This window comes from Hydractinia symbiolongicarpus, chromosome 12, assembly GCF_029227915.1.
Source record: "Hydractinia symbiolongicarpus strain clone_291-10 chromosome 12, HSymV2.1, whole genome shotgun sequence".
In the NCBI taxonomy this organism is placed as follows: domain Eukaryota; kingdom Metazoa; phylum Cnidaria; class Hydrozoa; order Anthoathecata; family Hydractiniidae; genus Hydractinia; species Hydractinia symbiolongicarpus.
The window spans coordinates 6,454,344-6,473,200 of NC_079886.1; the positions used below are offsets into that span (position 1 = coordinate 6,454,344).

At 30.8% G+C, this 18,857-nt stretch overlaps 2 protein-coding genes across 2 annotated transcripts; both read left to right on the forward strand.

Moving 5' to 3' along the window:
• Positions 1-6,526: 6,526 nt before the first annotated feature.
• LOC130621194 (protein kinase 4-like) lies at positions 6,527-7,864 on the forward strand (the record flags this gene model as incomplete). The annotated part of the gene is made up of 1 exon (XM_057436511.1): positions 6,527-7,864. A coding segment is annotated over one exon (1,197 nt), but the record flags the coding sequence as incomplete, so codon positions are not given.
• A 430-nt stretch (positions 7,865-8,294) lies between these two features.
• On the forward strand, positions 8,295-13,244 carry LOC130622315 (protein slit-like). The gene is made up of 4 exons (XM_057437767.1): positions 8,295-12,093; positions 12,174-12,236; positions 12,748-12,828; positions 12,963-13,244. The coding sequence occupies exons 1-4, from the start codon at positions 8,515-8,517 to the stop codon at positions 13,071-13,073; spliced, it is 3,834 nt and encodes a 1,277-aa protein (XP_057293750.1). The 5' UTR covers positions 8,295-8,514; the 3' UTR covers positions 13,074-13,244.
• The last annotated feature ends 5,613 nt before the right edge of the window (positions 13,245-18,857 follow it).

Consider the following 18,857-nt stretch of genomic DNA (forward strand, 5'->3'; position numbering starts at 1 on the left):
TTTTATTCATTTAAAGCCGTGATGACATTAGGACATCAAACGTTTTAGCCTTTAATATATGGCACATCTTCGCTTTCGTGATAATTTGCGACAAATGTTTTCATGTGTACATGTTTTCTTATTGACAACAATGTTATGTGACATTGTGTTGTTGCCACTGATTACAAGTGTTTGCTTACAAGCATTATAATCTCACAACAAAACCCTTTTGTGGTTAAAATAATAGAAAACGCACGTACATAACAGTCAGGCTAAAACACACTGGCTGATTAAATTAAGATAAAGCTCTTGAGTAGAGGTCACTTTATGTAGTAGTCTTTTTTGGATCCCATATTGGTTTTTATGCTAATGCTGGTGCAACTTTTGTCAATTAGGAATCAAATAAAATAAATATATTCTTATTCCTGGTCAAAAGTACCTACTTCCGTTATAGTTCCTCATCTAAAACGTTGAGTGTGAAACGTACACATATATGTGAGACAACAACAATGCTAGAATAAAATTGACATATAAGAAAATACACAACGGAGACAGAAGCCACAAAGAGGTTATATACATACCAACCTCCATTGCATACGTGTTTAAAAAAATACTGTGTAGTCGTCCAGATGTTCAGAGGAAAGAAATCCTAAAGAGGAACATGATATTCTTCGCATTGATAGACATATATTAGGACGCTAAAGAAGGTTACTAATCGATATTTTTAATGACGTTGTAATTATTCAAAATATTAAGGCAGGTAGTAAACTAATACAGGAAATCTAATCGCTGAATTCGACTGTTCCATTATTGATATTTAACTCTCTTGACATAACCATTTTTTGCGCTTTCAGTTAGAAGAAAGTGCGTGTTGTCTGCTCCTGTTAGGGCTGATACAAATGCTTCCAACTTTTAGTCCAATGTTTCTTTCTACAAAACACAGCAACAAACATGTTCAGCGATACTGACTTTTTGTTATTTGCTCGCTATTATTTTTGTGACTGCTTCGTTTTAATGGACAATCTTTCTAATAACTCTCTATTAAACCGAAAATAATTCCTAAACAAGCCACTGGTTTAACAAAGCACCAAAGTGATACTACAACATTATTTTTAATATTTATATTAAGCATGAAATCATACATATATCCTAATGGAAATAAGAAGTGGCAATAGGGAAAATCTCGCTGGATTTGCTTACCAAGAGAAATGCTGATTTTCATAGATTCACAAAAACACATATAAATAGGTTATCAAAATATGGAATAAATATGTCAACATGGAACGAGGCTGACATTTTGGGAAAAGTTGCAAATAACCACGAAAAATATTAAAATTTTAAATTTCACCTAATTTTACGTACATTCGGAATAACAAGCGAATATTTATAACTTCGAACCTAAGAAAAAAAAGCTCGAGCGTTAAATGTAGTCTTGTGAAAACCCACCTTAATTCATTTTTAATGTGAAAATAAAGCTCTAATATAGCCAGAACGAGACGTTTGCCTGGACCCTGCTTTTATTAATAATTATACTAAAAATCAGTCATACAAAACCCCTGTACTAACGGGATAATTAATGCATACTTTTTTTATTCTGAGCTCAGCCAAAATAGTCAGATTGTTAAAAAAACTAGATTTGAAATCGCAAGATATTCAAATCATCTTAGATTTCCTTTACTTTGTCGACCTTCGTCTACACTACAAGGTAAAAATGGAGAGAAAACACCTCTCCGTGTCTTCATTTGTTACAGGAGCGGATTAATCTGAATTATGTGGTAAGAAATAATCTGCGTAATAAAGTAACGGAAATTTACGGGAATATACGTGCCGTAATGTCTAATGTACTGTCAGGTGAACTATACGACTAAATGATAAAATTTCACGATGGTAGTTGTGAGAAGAAAATAAGACTGTGCTAAATCAGACATCTTAAAAAGTTCTCGAATGTCAATAGACCATTGATTAATGAAAATATTTTCATTTATACATTGAAGTGGGTTATGAACCTTTCATCTAACCAACTATCGAAGAAAGAGAGCAGTGTTTTATCAAAAGGGATGAATTATTGTCTAACTCCAACATGTTTACCAACTAAACAATTATTGTAATTGTAAAACAGGTATTTAAATTATTGTCACAGGACGAAGCGGACACTTGACGTGCGGAAATTAGCCTTTACAAAACGCAAAAGTTTTAAAGACTAAACAGGAACGTATTACATTACCTCAATTGAAATAATTGGAAAAGAATAATTGTCTGGACAAAACTTTATATTTCTTTAATTCATTAACAATTTATTATATATTCTATAAATTATAAGCTCCGTAGTGATGTGAGAACAAAAAGTGAACACAAGTGTTTTATGTAAACCTTACAGAAGGATTTGAGACTCTGTTTTGCTCTTATTTATTGTTCAATTTTAAGGTTCGTGTTCTGATATTATGAAAAAAGTGTAGATTTTTTATGTGTTGTGTTTTTTTGATACTTCGTACTTATTATAACCCCCGTACACATACTAAGATTTCATCACTTCGCTCGATGTACATATCATTGTCATCTTCATCATTTGGGGAAACTTCATTGTAATAAATATTAAAATTATTGAATAAATAACATACATAAACCATTTTATTCCCAAAATATAATCAGTTACTTTATAGCTCCAATATGTGGTGTAGAAAGTTTTACACACTTCTGTTTCCTCGTACATTTTTAGGCTCACTGTAATTTCCTTCCTTAAACATCTTTACAAGTAGACTCGTGCAAAGAATGTATATGATGAATCACTTTTATACACGCGTCACATTGGTTAATTTTTATGCTTTAAAAATCAATTCAATGACTGTTTTAAATGTACTACGGCTTCCTTCTAGACATATGACTCATAAAACACAAGGCTAATTAATTGAATGTTTTAATTTTAAATCTATTAATTCATTAAGGAAAGGTCTAAACAAAGCAATTACGTTTGTTTTTAATATAGCTGGATTCTCACAGTGGAATTCTTTCAAGGAGGCACAATAACAAGATGGATACTTTGACTTATCTCGGCCAAACTCTTAAAAAAAAACTCTTGCAGCTCAAGCTCTCCACAAGTAGCAGACATGTACAGACATTTTAAATTTATTTACTTTCTTACCTAACATGTTTTAAGCACACGAAGCTTGTCATTGTTTTCTCTTGACCACCTTGAGAAATTATTACAAGACGTTTTTTTAAATATTTTTCTCCTCCACCACTCTATCATAATAACTGCGGAAAAGTTTTAGGTCAAAACTTTTCAATGGATAGTCCTTTAACCCTATTCGGTCCGGGGGGGGGGGGCGGATTCCGCCCCCCCCTGACGGTTTTTTTTTAATAACTCCTGATTGCTTTGTTATATGGCTATGATACTTACTGAGTTTCAACATCTATCTATTAGACACCTGCATGCAAATTTTTTAGGTCCCATACCTTTCAGAGGCTTTGATATTGGCCATTACTCGAAACTACCCCTAAAAATCTCTATGAAATCCTTATAATGGAGAAAATATAATAACTCCTGTTAGGATTATCCTTAGAACTTGAAACTTGCAACACATTTTTGTTTCATTAAGAAGAATCATTTTGAATAATTTGAACACGTGACTAATCCAATTTCCCGATTTTGTCGGATTTTACCCGAAAATCGGAAAAAAACGGATTTTCGGGCAATTTTTGGCAATTTTTTATCCGATCCATGTAAAAACCGGAAGATATGTTAAATAACTTTTATTTAGCTTTCAGAAACTTCAAACAGAATGTAAAAATTCGCTCTAGAACAAAAGTAATTATATTTTAAGCAGATAGTGGCATTTTTAACAATTTTTAAGCTTTTGATGACGTCACAGAAAATGTTCTGACGCAAGCAAATTTTTTTTGGTGCCATTTTGTTCCTTTTATGACGTACTATATGTGTGCCAAGTTTGATTCAATTTGAACAACCCTATGAAAAGTTATTGAGGGGGGGCGGAATCCCCCCCCCCCCCCCCCCGGTCATAGTATGTTCGAAAAACCCCGGACCGAATAGGGTTAAGAAAGACCGAATTACTGTTCCTAAAGTTTCCGCTTTAGGGAGGATCCACTGCGTTTTGCTAATGCCCTTCCGACAATAATAAAGATCATTTTAATATTTAAAAAGAGATATATTAAAAATATTGTTAATTATATTCACCATTATAATAAATATAACCATTTCTTTGACAAAATCAGTGCTATTAGCTTTGTTTTTGCAGTCTGTTGCTGCAGACTTGTTCTATAAGAAAAAAGGAAATCCATACCGCAGTATCACATTGGAGGTGCAGCATTTCTACATATTTTGATAATCACAAAAACAATAAAAAGCAACAAGACAAAACCCAAAGTTGAGGCTAAACCAAATTTTCCCGTTGAAGTTCGCAGTGTACCATAATTTTTGGACATATTTTCTTCATCGGATCGGAGTTGTTTGAGCCATCGGTTTTTTTGATTTAGCACATTTGTTTAACTTTTTTACATTTTTTCGTCAATAATAAAGTTGTATAAGCACTGGTCGAATTGGAACTGACACAGCTACTAAGTATGACACTTCCTGTTGGACATTTTTTTACAAATTTAGCAAATCTACAATCACACTTTAACAGAATTTAATTTTCTGAACACTCGGAAGATAATCTGCAAATCCAGGATCCAATGATTGGATAGAATTATTAGCTAACAATAACTCTTTAATGGTAGCTGTTTTTCAAAAGCTTTTTTCCTGATATTCGTAACCCGATTGTCAGATAAATCGAAGATTCTCAATGATTTGCCCAAATTAATTTTTGTAGAACGGGTAATACTATTTCCTTGTTTGAATATTTTAATCCTATATTTTATATATACTAGTCGTTAGCCCGTTGAAAAATCCACGGGTTCGCCCGTCCTTTTTATACTGCATTGCGTGCGTCTTGCTACCTGTGCAGCTAAGCTACCATTTTGCGTGACAGACAGACGTATACGGGTATTATAATATAGATTTTATATTTACATTTTAAAATATTACACAGATTTTTTCTCAGAGAATGAACAGGAACAGTGCCGAAACTTTGTTACTGCAACGTTACAGATTTAAACTTCGTACCTAAACTCTCTAAATACTTGGAAGTCATCTAAATGACGTTTTCGACCAAGTTTGGCACTGTTAACAAAAACGTATGCTGAACATGATGGTAAGATCAAAATTTTGATTTTTCTGTCAATAAATGTCATTTTAGGCCAAAATTAGTCAAAAAATTAAAACTACTTTATTTTCTACCAAATTTGGCACAGTTAACAAATAAAGTATGTTGAACATGATGGTAACATCAAAATTTTGATTTTTTGTCACCTAAATGTCATTTTAGGCCAAAATTGGTCCAAAATTAAAACTACTTTATTTTCTACCAAATTTGGCACAGTTAACAAATAAAGTATGCTGAACATGATAGTGACATCAAAATGTTAATTTTTTGTCAACTATCCGTTTAAAACCATAAACGTTTCAATCGCGCGACTTTCAACTATGAATAAAAGGCTGTATTTTTTGTTAGCAGAAATTGTAGAATTGGGTCACATTATCGATGTTCCATAGATGTGCATTTTTAATAGCGAGATAGTTTATGCAGCGCCTGCATCATGTTGCTTTTTAATTACATTGATTGTAAAAGTAAATTTTAAATCCACTGTTTTTTTATCTGATTTTATATGCAGAAGTTTTCGAGCTTTTAATGTTTACAAATACTTGGTTGGTTAACAACATTTGAAGGCTATTTATGACCCAGCCTTATAATATTTTCTATGCTACTCATCTTTAAGCATCCACTACTTGTAGGGAGTTTAATGTAATTCAAATGATAGCTTTCTGAGTTTTATAATCTTTCCCTTTGTTTCTTCATGATCACAGGATTACTGATATAAAACTGACAGCTACATATCTTTCATTACTTTGGCTTAAACCAGTTTCCAAACTACGACAACGATTATATTGAATAAAAAGAATAAAGAAGCGGATTTTTTCTCACAGTCTAATTAAATTGGTATCAGCAGATAGAAAGCAAAGTAGGTCAATTGTTAATGAATATAGAAAGCGGAAAGCTGAAAGCTGACAGCTATGATCTATCTGTCAGACATGTTGTTTTGTTTAAATCGACGTCTTTATTGATAAAAATCGCTAGGACTTTCTACTCAATTTAAGGTACTTCTATGATTAACCAACCCTTTGCTAATAAAACAATAGATGGTTGTAAATTTTTACCAAAGTTTACAAAAGTTTACAAGATTTTTCTACATGCGCGCGCATTTTGGTAGTTAAAATATAGGAGCATATGGTTAGGGTAAAATTGAATTTATAGATAGGGGCTAAAAATTATTTTTTAACTACATCTTTCTCTTTTTTAAAAAGTTTTATTTATTTCAAACAAATAGTTCTTTTTCTGGATGATTCTTATAAAACTTTATCTTCTGAATAACTCAATGTTTATCGGTAAATCTTCAATAGCAAACTTGTTTTGGCAGTATTTTGAAATTATAACAACAAAAACAACAAAAACAACAAAAACAACAAAAACAACAAAAACAACAAAAACAACAAAAACAACAAAAACAACGAAAACAACAAAAAACAACAAAAACAAAAACAACAAAACAACAAAAACAACAAAACAACAAAAACAACAAAAACAACAAAAGCAACAAAAACAACAAAAACAACAAAAACAACAAAAACAACAAAAACAACAAAAGCAACAAAAACAACAAAAACAACAAAAACAACAAAAACAACAAAAACAACAAAAACAACAAAAACAACAAAAACAACAAAAACAACAAAAACAACAAAACAACAAAAACAACAAAAGCAACAAAAGCAACAAAAACAACAAAAACAACAAAAACAACAAAAACAACAAAACAACAAAAACAACAAAAGCAACAAAAACAACAAAAACAACAAAAACAACAAAAACAACAAAAACAACAAAAGCAACAAAAACAACAAAAACAACAAAAACAACAAAAACAACAAAAACAACAAAAACAACAAAAACAACAAAAACAACAAAAGCAACAAAAACAACAAAAACAACAAAAACAACAAAAACAACAAAAACAACAAAAACAACAAAACAACAAAAACAACAAAAGCAACAAAAACAACAAAAACAACAAAAACAACAAAAGCAACAAAAACAACAAAAACAACAAAAACAACAAAAACAACAAAAACAACAAAAACAACAAAACAACAAAAACAACAAAAGCAACAAAAACAACAAAAACAACAAAAACAACAAAAACAACAAAAGCAACAAAAGCAACAAAAACAACAAAAGCAACAAAAACAACAAAAACAACAAAAACAACAAAAACAACAAAAACAACAAAAACAACAAAAACAACAAAAGCAACAAAAACAACAAAAACAACAAAAACAACAAAAGCAATAAAAACAACAAAAACAACAAAAGCAACAAAAGCAACAAAAACAACAAAAGCAACAAAAGCAACAAAAACAACAAAAACAACAAAAACAACAAAAACAACAAAAACAACAAAAACAACAAAAACAACAAAAACAACAACGACAACAATAAAAGCAAAAACAGCGAAAGCAAGAGCGAAAACTAAAACAACAATAAAAAACAAATTCACGCAGTTAAGAAAAGTGGTTTCATCATTAAGAATCAGGATCATAAAAAAACTCCCACAATTCACATTATTTCAATAAAACCTACTGCAATCTGGAATGACTTTGTTATAAATAGACAAAAGAATCTAAACTTAATATTAACATCAAACCTAACTTAATCTCCTATTAAGGCAATAAAATTTATTAAAAATGCTAAAACTTTTAACGGGGGTCACTTCAATTTACAAAAGACACTTCTTGATTTTATTTAAAATCGATCAAATTTTTAGCACTTTATCATTTGGGGTAGGTAAAAACCCGACGGTATGTCAAATAACCTTATTTGACTAACGGAAAATGCAGATGGAACGTGAAAATTGTTTCTTGAAAACAATTAAAACAGAATGGTATTTAAGAAAAATTTCAAAACTTCTGATAACATGACAGTAAAAGTGCTGACATCAGCCTTTTATGACAATAATTTCACTTGGAAAATCCTACCACAATCAGCCTCCACTCCTACTCCCGCTCAGATTTATATCCTAAAGTAATCAGTATATTTAAGAATTAAATAACGGAGTTTGTACTTTTGTAACTAAGTGTCATGGAACTGATTAACGTTTTTGTAAAACGTTAATTACAAGGGATTAAATTTTTTACCCTTTAAATACACTGATTAAAAATAATATTAATACCATGAATAGACTGTAAACAGCATAAAAACCTTAATAGAAACGTTGACCGCGCACTACAGAGGAAGTATCTGTTTAACGTTATTTTGCTGAAAATTTGATACACAAAGTGTTTAGTAATTATAGTTTCCAAGTTTAAGTTATTTTTAAACAATTGTCGATTTTCTGGTTTGCATCGTCAAGAATTGATTGCAACCAATGATGCTGTTATTCATTTTATTATTGCACGTTGGATATGGATATGGTGAAAAATGTGTTGCACCTCCAACTTGTTATTGTGTAGGAGATAATTATATCAGTTGTAGCAGCTCATCTGCAGAAATACTACCCAACATAACTAGTATTCACGTTCAGGCCGTGCATATAAATTATGCAAATGTAGAATTCATACCGGAGTATTATTTCCAACGATTTAAAAAGTTAAATTCGCTTAATATTATTGATGGAAAATTTGTGTATTTACCACGTCATGCTTTATCAGGACTTTTTAACCTGGCATATTTGTATATAAGAAATTCGCAACTAAATCTTATTCATCCTCATGCATTTCATGATTTAAAGAAATTGAGATACCTATATCTTTCCGGAAACAAACTTAGAAGAATACCACGAGAAGCGTTTTCAAATCTTCCTTCTTTATACTCGATAGATTTAGTTAACAATTTTCTTTATAGCATCAACCTCGTGTTCGGCAAATCTGATTCTTTGCAAGCTCTTTATTTATCGAACAACAAAATTCGAAATATGTCAAACATTCATTTTGAAGATGCGACACGTCTCTCACACCTTTCTCTTTTCAACAATATGATAGAAGTGATGTCAAATAAGATATTTAGAAAAACTCGAATCAGCAATTTGGACCTTTCCAATAATAAAATCAGGAGGTTGGAAAGACAAGCGTTTGAAGGGGCGTTTAGTTTACAAACATTAAATATGCGTCAAAACCGGATTGAAGGTATCGAACCGATGACATTTAGAAACACCAGGTTAAATTATTTGTACTTGGATAATAACAAACTCAAAAATCTTGAAAGTTACACTTTTTACGGTTTATCTTATTTATATACATTAACTTTAAATAATAACGCAATCTCCGTTATACATAAGAATGCTTTTAAAGGCGCTAGAGTACGTGGAGAATTGACCATGGAAAAAAATTTCATTAAATTCATTCACCCTGGTACATTTTCCGGAATGTGCAGCATGAAGACACTTAAACTCTCGTGGAACAATATTGAAAAAGTAGAAAATGGAACATTTGAGGGATGCACATTACTTGAAACTTTACACTTGGAAAACAATAGCATTTCAAAGATTGAAGAAAATGGCATTGCACCGGCCAAGAGTGTAAAAAACATTTATCTACAGAACAATAACCTTCACAGTATTGAACCAAATACTTTCAACTTACCTAAAGTTCTCAGTATTCATTTAGGAAACAACAAAATTGGGAAAATTTCTAGCACCGCCTTTAAAGGCGCTGTAAGCGTGACATTACTCTATATTCAAAATAATGTTATCGCGAATATCCCCAAAAATATATTTGAAGATTCACAAAAACTAAAATACATTTATCTTCAACAAAATTTAATATCCAGCCTGCCTTTAGAAATTTTCCAAACTCTGCAGCTCTTAAGAGGTGTAGACCTTTCCTACAACCAAATAACTGGAATTGATTTCAAAATTTTCAGTAAGTGCACTGAAATGTTAGAAATGCGATTAGGCAGTAATAAGTTAGAAAAAGTCGAAAATTCTCTAGTTGTGCAATTACCACACTTACAAACTATAGAGTTGCAAAATAATAAAATCAAATATTTTCCAAATTTACTGACATTTCCATCCTTACTATATCTGGATTTCCATATGAATGCGATTGCTGGGATACCATCAAATGTATTTCTTCAAATACCAAAAGTTACCTATCTCGATTTAAGCAGTAACAAGATACAAACATTGCCTTACCAAGCATTTTATGGTGCAGAGATGCTGAAGACATTGTACTTGCATGACAACAAAATTTCCGAAATAGGGAGCACAGTTTTCCCACAACTTCCAAATGTGACAGAAATAAACTTTAGCAGCAATATGATTAAGGTATTCACAAGCGGCTTTTTGCAGAAGTTTAGGAATCTCCGAAAGTTGAATATTGGAAATAATAGAATTTCCAAAATTCCTTCCGAAATGTTTAATGGCTTACATCGTCTGGAAATGTTAGATGTCAGTAACAATGAAATAAGGGATATTGACAACAACTCATTTAGTGATTTGAAACTATTAAAACACCTGTATCTCAGCAATAACCATATTTACAATTTGTCGGCTGATCACTTTAAATATAATCAGGATTTAGAGTCAATAAAAATGGATAAAAACATGCTCACAGAAATATACGAAGAAACATTTGGTCAGTTAAAAAACCTGATGAGTTTGAAGCTCAGTAAAAACCAGATTAATACCTTGATTAAAATGTCATTTACTGGCTTGACAAAGTTGAAAACGTTGGATTTAAGTCAAAACATGCTTAATGGCCTTCCAATCGGATTATTTGACAGCGCCAAATACGTGACGAAGTTACACCTAAATCAGAATCAACTCTTAAAGTTACCGCCGTCTATTAAAAGTTTAAAAAATTTGGAATATTTGGATTTAAGTAATAACTCATTGCGTGTACTGGAATCTGGTGTATTAGACGGATTGTCTGGATTAAGATATCTTAATTTAGCAAACAACATTGTTGAGATACTACCAGAAAATTTAGTAAATAAAAATGCCTATTTGAATGATTTAAATCTCAGTGGCAACAGACTAACTGAGATAAAAAAGTTTATAGAAATAAAAGTATTATTAAAGCTCGATCTAAAACACAATCGAATCATAAAGATACATTCTGACGTGTTTAATGAAATTGTTAGGTTTGATTCGTTGGATGTATCCAATAACGAATTGAAAGAATTTATAAATTTAAATAGCACCCTAAAGAATCTCAATTTGGCAAACAACAAAATCGATAATGTTGATTCTTTAAGATTAAAGTATCTGCACAACTTGCGTGAAGTGTCGATCCGTGGAAATAATATTACCTATATTCCAAAAAATTCTTTCGGCAAATCCCTGAGAATCATTGATTTATCTGACAATAGGGTTACGAATATCGAGAAAAAAGCTTTTGAAAACACAGTTACAATTAAGGAGTTGTTATTGGCTAATAATTCCATCCAATCACTGGATCCTGACATTGCAGATTATCTTCAGAGTGTTCAGAAAATTGACATTCGATTTAATCACCTAAGTTGCGATTGTAAATTTACTGAATTTGTAAAAAAATGTCCAACAGGAAGTGTCATACTTAGTAGATGTGTCAGTTCCAATTCGATCAATGGCTCATACAACTTTATTTTCGATAAAAACAAAAAATGCATAAATAATGAGAATACTACATCAACCGGAAGTGATAAATCTAATTCGACCAATGGCTCAAACACCGTTAAACCTGATGGGGAAAATATGTGCAAAAATAATGGTACACGTGTGTTTGTAAATGGAAGATATGCCTGTGTGTGTGCCGCCAACTTCAGCGGACAATATTGTGGAAAAAAAGAAAAAGTAAAGATAATATACATCAAAGAAACCAATGAAACGAGCAATAGCATCAAAGAAACCAATGAAAAGAGCAATAAATGGATAATAATTGGATCAGCTTCAGCTTTGGGTTTGATCTTGTTGCTTCTTATTGTTGTTGTGATTATTAAAATATGTAGAAATCCTGCACCACCCAAGGTTTGTATTCACATACTCAAGCACTGGTTAAATACGATTTATTTCATTCTGCTTAATAAATTCCCTTTTTTCTCACATAGAACAAAACAGTAGAAACAGGTGCCAGAAACAACGAGTACAGCGCTGATTGTGACAAAGAAAAGGTAATTTGTTTTTACGCTGTGAATATAACTAGATTTTTTTTTAATTTTTCTATAATTAGCATTATCTTTATTACCTTGGCAAAGACAATAAAGAAATACAGTGGATCCTCTCTAGAACGAACAGTTGTGGGACAATATTTCAATCTTCCTTGAAAAGTTATCTGCTTTGAAAAGTTTGACCTAAAATTTTTCCCAAGTTATTATAAAACACTTGTTAAAATGAAGAAAGATCGCTTGCATTCATTGTTCGAGATGGTCAGGAGAAGACTAATGAAAAGTTGAAAACGAACACTTGGTGCCACTGTACTGAAAATAATCGTGTTCAGTGATGTAGTTGCATTTTCTAGACCTTTTATTAGTTCAAAGGATTAAGAAGTTAATATATTTTGTATATTTTGTCTAATATAACTAGGAATTGCATAGTAACTCATTATTTAATCCATAAGGCGTGTAATTAACAATCCATAGCTACCTGATATGATACGTCATCCAGCATATATATTTTTTTCAGGAAGCTCGTACAGAGGAGTACGTTGGTGCAGATATTGGACGGAAACGTTACATGGAGATGGAAATGTTTACGGAACCAGAGGTACAAACCAATTTTAAAGCCCTTGCACATGTTTTTTTCTGTCTTATGTAACTTGAAATTGCCAAGTATCTGATCGTGTATTGGACATAAAACAGTTCATGTATATAACAAATTATATTAATTCTCATTTTTAGTACAATGAGGTCTCCCTAAAAGATGAAGATGACAATCAATTGTACATGAATTCGGAGGAAGTGATGGAATCTTCCTATGGGAACACTGCAGGCTACAATCATTACGATTGAAAGCAAATCATCTTAAACATGAGAAAAAAGCAAACTTATTTAATCTATACGCTATTATATAAAACCATTATATGAGAGCACCAGGCTTAGATTTAAACAAAAACAAAATAAAAACTTCCTCAAGCTAAGTCAGAAATCCTTACTTTATATCCTTACAAAAAAATAAAAGAATCAGAATTTTGGAGAAAAATAAGAACAATCCAGGTTTTGAATATTCTCTCCCAAAATTTTCAGGCATAAATGAACAAATTTCAGAGAAGAAGGATCTATTAATAGGAACGAAACAAGGAGAATTTTTTGAAGTTGTTTTCTTACTGAGTGACACAATATAAGTACATATAGGGCTGAAATAGGCCTAACTGAATAAGAACAAATATTCTCTGGTCATAGTTAACTGTTACTAATTAAAAAGCGCCTATATTTTAAAGTAACGCGGATGGAGTAGACACATTATTTGAACAAGTGCCATTTCATATGGTGAAAGTAGACAGTGGGTCAATTATATTTTTCTTTTGTTTTGTTTCGTTGTTGTTTTTTGTTTAAATCTAAGCCTGGTGCTCTCATGAAATGCTTTTATGTAATAGCGTATAGATTAAATAAGTTATTATGTTAACCAAAAACTTGTGTTTTTTTATTACTTCGAATTTTTTTTATTTGTTTGATTTTTGCAGTAATTTTTGCTCACAGTGGTACAAAAATCATAGTGCAACTAGAAATCTCTCCTATTTAACCAATTTTGTATGGCATATAATCGTATTTAATCGTATGTAATCAATTTTGGACAGTATATAATGGTATTTAATCGTATGTAATCAATTTTGGACGGTATATAATGGTATTTAATTGTATTTAATCAATTTTGTATGGCTCATAATGGTATTTAATTGTACATTGCACAATGCAACTTTTATTATCAAGGCAACTTGTTTGCATTAGGTGCCCTTAACATTATGAAATCTTGCAAACCCTATTAAAATCGCACCTTTGTATTCTAATGTTCCTATGAATAAAAATGACGTCATGCCAGTCTTTTATTTTATTTTATCCATCTATATTTCCGAATTCGGACAGTCACCTTGACCACCAGCGTGCAATAAGTGTTATGCAAAATGAGTTTTACCCTTAAACTATAAATTTTTTTTAAGATATTCTAAATATACGATTGGTTTACTACGCGCGAGAGGTCAAAACAAAGGCGGTAAAGGTATATTGCATTTAATATTTGTAACTTAAACATTATTTTAGCAGGGTACGGTTATTTTTTTAAGAGATGTATATTGTGGACTAAGTAACTAAAGCAAAATTAAGACATAGGCGAATGAGGTATTATCAGTAACATATACGCAATCTCTTTAAAAATGTATTCGTAGGTCTGTTGCTAAAATAAATTCGTGTTACCGAAACACGAAATGCGATTTAAAACGGACCATCAAACCCATTTATCCACAGGCTACTAACTAGCTTTTTTTAAATATTCAGATATTAAAGTCAGATTTCTTCATACTCGTTGAGTACAGACGTTTTTTAAGAGCTCTGAATCTTTCAGTAGTATAATAATTATTTTTTTAAAACATTTAAGAATTTATTAGAGTAAATCATGGAATTAACTCAAGTTATTGAAGTAATGTTAAAATCAGAAGATACAGTTAGGAAATTTTAAAATTCTCACGTGGAAAGACCTGAGAAAAAAATTGAATATCTCATAGTTGAAAACGTAACCTTAAAGGGTGAAGTTTTAAATGTAAACAAGGAGAAGGATCGTATTAATAGCGAAATGAAAAGTCTAACTGAAACCATGACCTTTCATAGTCAAACTTTTGACGAAAAAGTTGTGGAGATAAAGGAGGCTATGAAGAAAGTGTAAAACAGTGAAAATAACTATGCAGCAGAAAGAGCTCAAAAATTCGAAGAAAAAGTGTTTAATTTAGAAGACAGGAGTAGAAGGAATAACCTGAGGTTTAACGGTATCGTAGAGAGTGAAAGCGAAACATGGATTGAGTTCGAAAAGATTAGAAAAGTCATCAAAGAAAAATTAGGAATCGAAAAAGAGGTTGTCATTGTGAGAGCTCACCGAACTGGCAAGTTTTACAAACCAAAAGGTGAAAGTACTGGCAGAACAATAGTAGCGAAATTCCTGAATTACAAGGACAAAGACATGATTTTAACCACATTTATCGAAAAAGAACTTTGGAAAGAGAAAATTTACATAAATGAAGACTTCTCTTTTGAAACTCTCAAATTGAGAAAAAAAGCATTAGCTAGAAATGAAAGAGATAAGAAAAGATGGTGGGTATGGTCAACTATATTCGTTTAGTTTTAGAGAAAAATAAAAATGGTAAAAATGTCTCAGATGAAAACCTATTTAAAGAACTGCAAATTTCTTACTTAAACACTCTCTATCTTTATGATGATGAAATTGATAACTATCTCTCAGAAACAAATAAGACGGAGAACCTTTCCCTTCTTCATTTAAATATTCGAAGCATCAACTCAAACTTTGAATCATTTAGGGAATCTCTTGAGTCGTGTAATTTTGTTTTCAATGTTATTTGCTTAAGCGAAACTTGGTCCAACGATAAGGAGTTTCGAAACAACTCACTGTTTCATTTGAAAGGTTACAAAGCCATACATTATGAAAGACAGGTTTCTAAACGAGAAGGTGGTCTATTAATATACATTAAATCAGATTTGATGTATAAAATGCGTCATTATCTAAATATATCGGATTGTAACAGAGAGTTTTATCAATAGAAATTATTACGAAAGAAACTAAAAATTCTATTCACATGTTGCTATAAACCACCTACTGGAAGCACTTCGGAATTTTATGAACACATTGAAAAAATATTCAACAAGGCGGAAGGTGAAAAGAAAGGTTTATTTATATTAAGCGATTATAATTTGAATGCTCTTAATTATACAGAAAACAATGATGTTAGAAATTTTTATGATGGAACCTTTCAACAAAACTTCATCCACCCTTATTGATAACATTCTAACAAATAATTTCTTTGATATGTCACTAAAAAAGGAATCATTTAATCTGAGATATCAGACCATTTTGGAATTTTTGTTGCCATCAATATCTCAAAAAAAAGTAACGTCATAAAAAAAATTGAAATTAGGATAAGAAATTTTACAAAGAAGTTTTTAAGCAAGAGCTTGCTTTGAATGACTGGTCTTTTATGAAAGATATAGAAGATGTAAACTTATTGTATAAATGTTTCTACAACTCTATTTTTAAATTCTGTAACAAAAACTTTCCGATTCAAACAAAATCAGTTAAAATAAAAACACTACAGACACCTTGGATAAGGAAAGAAATAAGAAAATCGTCTAAAAAGAAACAACGACTTTATATAAAGTTTTTAAAAACCAAAACTCACATAGCAGAACAGGAATATAAAGATTATAAGAACCTGTTTGAAAAAATTAAAAAAAAAGCTAAAAGGAATTTTCAAATAAAAGAAACATAACATCAATTCTAAGAAAACTTGGGAAGTAATGAAAGAAATAATTGGAAAAACTAAAATTAAAGGAAACACGTTTCCTAAATTATTACATACAGAAAACGGACCAGAAGATAGTCAATCTAAGATGGCTGAAGAATTCAATACATTCTTTACTAATATTGGACCTAAATTAGCTAGTAAGATTCCAGATGTTTCTAACTCTATTGAAAATTATCAAGCAAAAACTGAAAATAAAATTGGTGATAGTGACTTAACATTTGAAGAATTTGAAACGGCGTTTAAGTCTACTCAAAAAAACAACAAAGCAACTGGAACAGACGGCCTCAATTGTAACTTAATGATAGAGGTCTACAAAGAAATCAAAGATCCACTTTTTTATATTTTTAGTAAATGTATAAAAAAGAGTATTTTTCCTGACGATCTCATAATAGCCAAAGTTATACCCATTTTTAAAGCAGGTGATTCAACTGGAGTAGGAAATTACCGACCTATATCTGTTCTTCCAATTTTTTCAAAAATTTTAGAGCGCATTATATATAATAGAATTTATTCTCATCTCAATAAACATAATCTTCTTTTTTCTAGACAATTTGGATTTCAAAAAAATACCTCAACTGAGCATGCCATTTTGCAATTAGCTGATGATATCATAAAAGGTTTTTCTAAAGGAGAAGTAACACTAGGAATTTTTATTCATTTGTCTAAAGCTTTCGATACAGTAAATCATGTGATCTTATTACAAAAACTAGAATATTACGGAATTACAAACAAAACTCACAAACTGTTAAAAAATTACCTTAAAAATAGAAAGCAGCATGTTTCTTATGACAATGACAAACTTTCAGAAGCTTTGAATATAATTTGTGGAGTACCACAGGGTTCAATCCTTGGACCACTTTTGTTTATAATATATATCAACGATCTCTATATAGCCTCATCAAAACTTTTTAATGTCATGTTTGCAGACGATACAAACTTATTTAAATCAGGTAAAAACGTTCAAGATCTTTTTGTAAAAATGAATCTTGAACTCCAAAAAATTTCATTATGGTTTAAAGCAAATAAGTTATCATTAAATGTTTCTAAAACTAAATACTCAATCTTTCATTCACAATATCAGAAGAAAAAAATTCCTTCTACCCTTCCAAAACTTCAAATTGATAATACAGAGATTAAGAGAGACAAAGTTACAAAATTTTTAGGGATATATATTGATGAAAATTTAACATGGAAACATCATATTGATACAACATGTAGCAAAATTTCCAGGAGCATAGGTATCCTATATAAATCAAGAAACTTATTGCCAAAGTATCTGCTTAAACAATTATACTTTTCCTTCGCCCATAGTCACTTATCCTATGGTAATATAGCTTGTGCAAGTACCAATAAAACTAAGCTATTAAAACTTTACAGAAAACAAAAACATGCAATCCGAGTTATTACTTTTGAAGATCGTCCAACACCTTCTAAGCCACTGTTTGAAGAATTGAAAATCCCAACCCTAATGGAAATTAATATTTATCAAAACCTTTGTTTTATGTTTAAATGTAAAATAAGCCTATCTCCTCGTATATTTCAAAACTTGTATACAGAAAAGTTATCAGGAAAATACAATACAAGATCAAAACAACTCAAAGAACCAATAATAAAAACAAAGTATGAAGAATTTTGCATCAGCTATCGTGCACCACACTTATGGAACAAAATTACACCTCTAATTTTAGAAGGTACAGAAATATATTCTTTAAACGTTTTTATGAGTAAAGTTAAAGCAAATATCAAAACCTTACACGAAATTGATTCATATTTTTAAAAATATTTTGAAAAACATAATAAGAAAAAATATCTTATTATTCTACTAAATCGAAAGCCTTATTTTAGAAAATTAACCAGTTTTCTACATCGGTGACAAGACTCACATGAAGTCTTCTTCGAGTTGCCCGAACTTTCTCTACACTTACACGAAACTATAGAAAACGACACGCGATTTATATAGTATATTGATGTTATTACGATTATTTTTTTTATTTTGTTTTAAACTAGATTCTTGTAAATCAAGTTAAAGTAGAAAATAACCTATCTTATCTCTTATAAGTTCTGAATAGTTAAAACTGATTTCTTATAGCAAAACCAAGGAATATAAGCTTGTGTCCTTTTTTTTAAATCAGAAACCTTTTACGATGAGCCATATTAAAATATTTTTTGTCACTACCATTTTCATTCTGTGCACAAAAATTTCTAAAATGAAGTTAATGGGGAGCGCCTAGCCAGGAGGAAGCGTTTAGTGAAAGGGGGAGCGAGTGAGGTG

What these genes read in the sequence shown, in the direction of transcription:
- LOC130622315 (XM_057437767.1), top strand. Translation starts at nt 8,515, where the DNA reads ATGATGCTGTTATTCATTTTATTATTGCACGTTGGATATGGATATGGT. An exon ending in GAAATCCTGCACCACCCAAG is followed by an intron (nt 12,094 to 12,173) that starts GTTTGTATTCAC and finishes TTTCTCACATAG; the next exon opens with AACAAAACAGTAGAAACAGG. An exon ending in AAATGTTTACGGAACCAGAG is followed by an intron (nt 12,829 to 12,962) that starts GTACAAACCAAT and finishes TCTCATTTTTAG; the next exon opens with TACAATGAGGTCTCCCTAAA.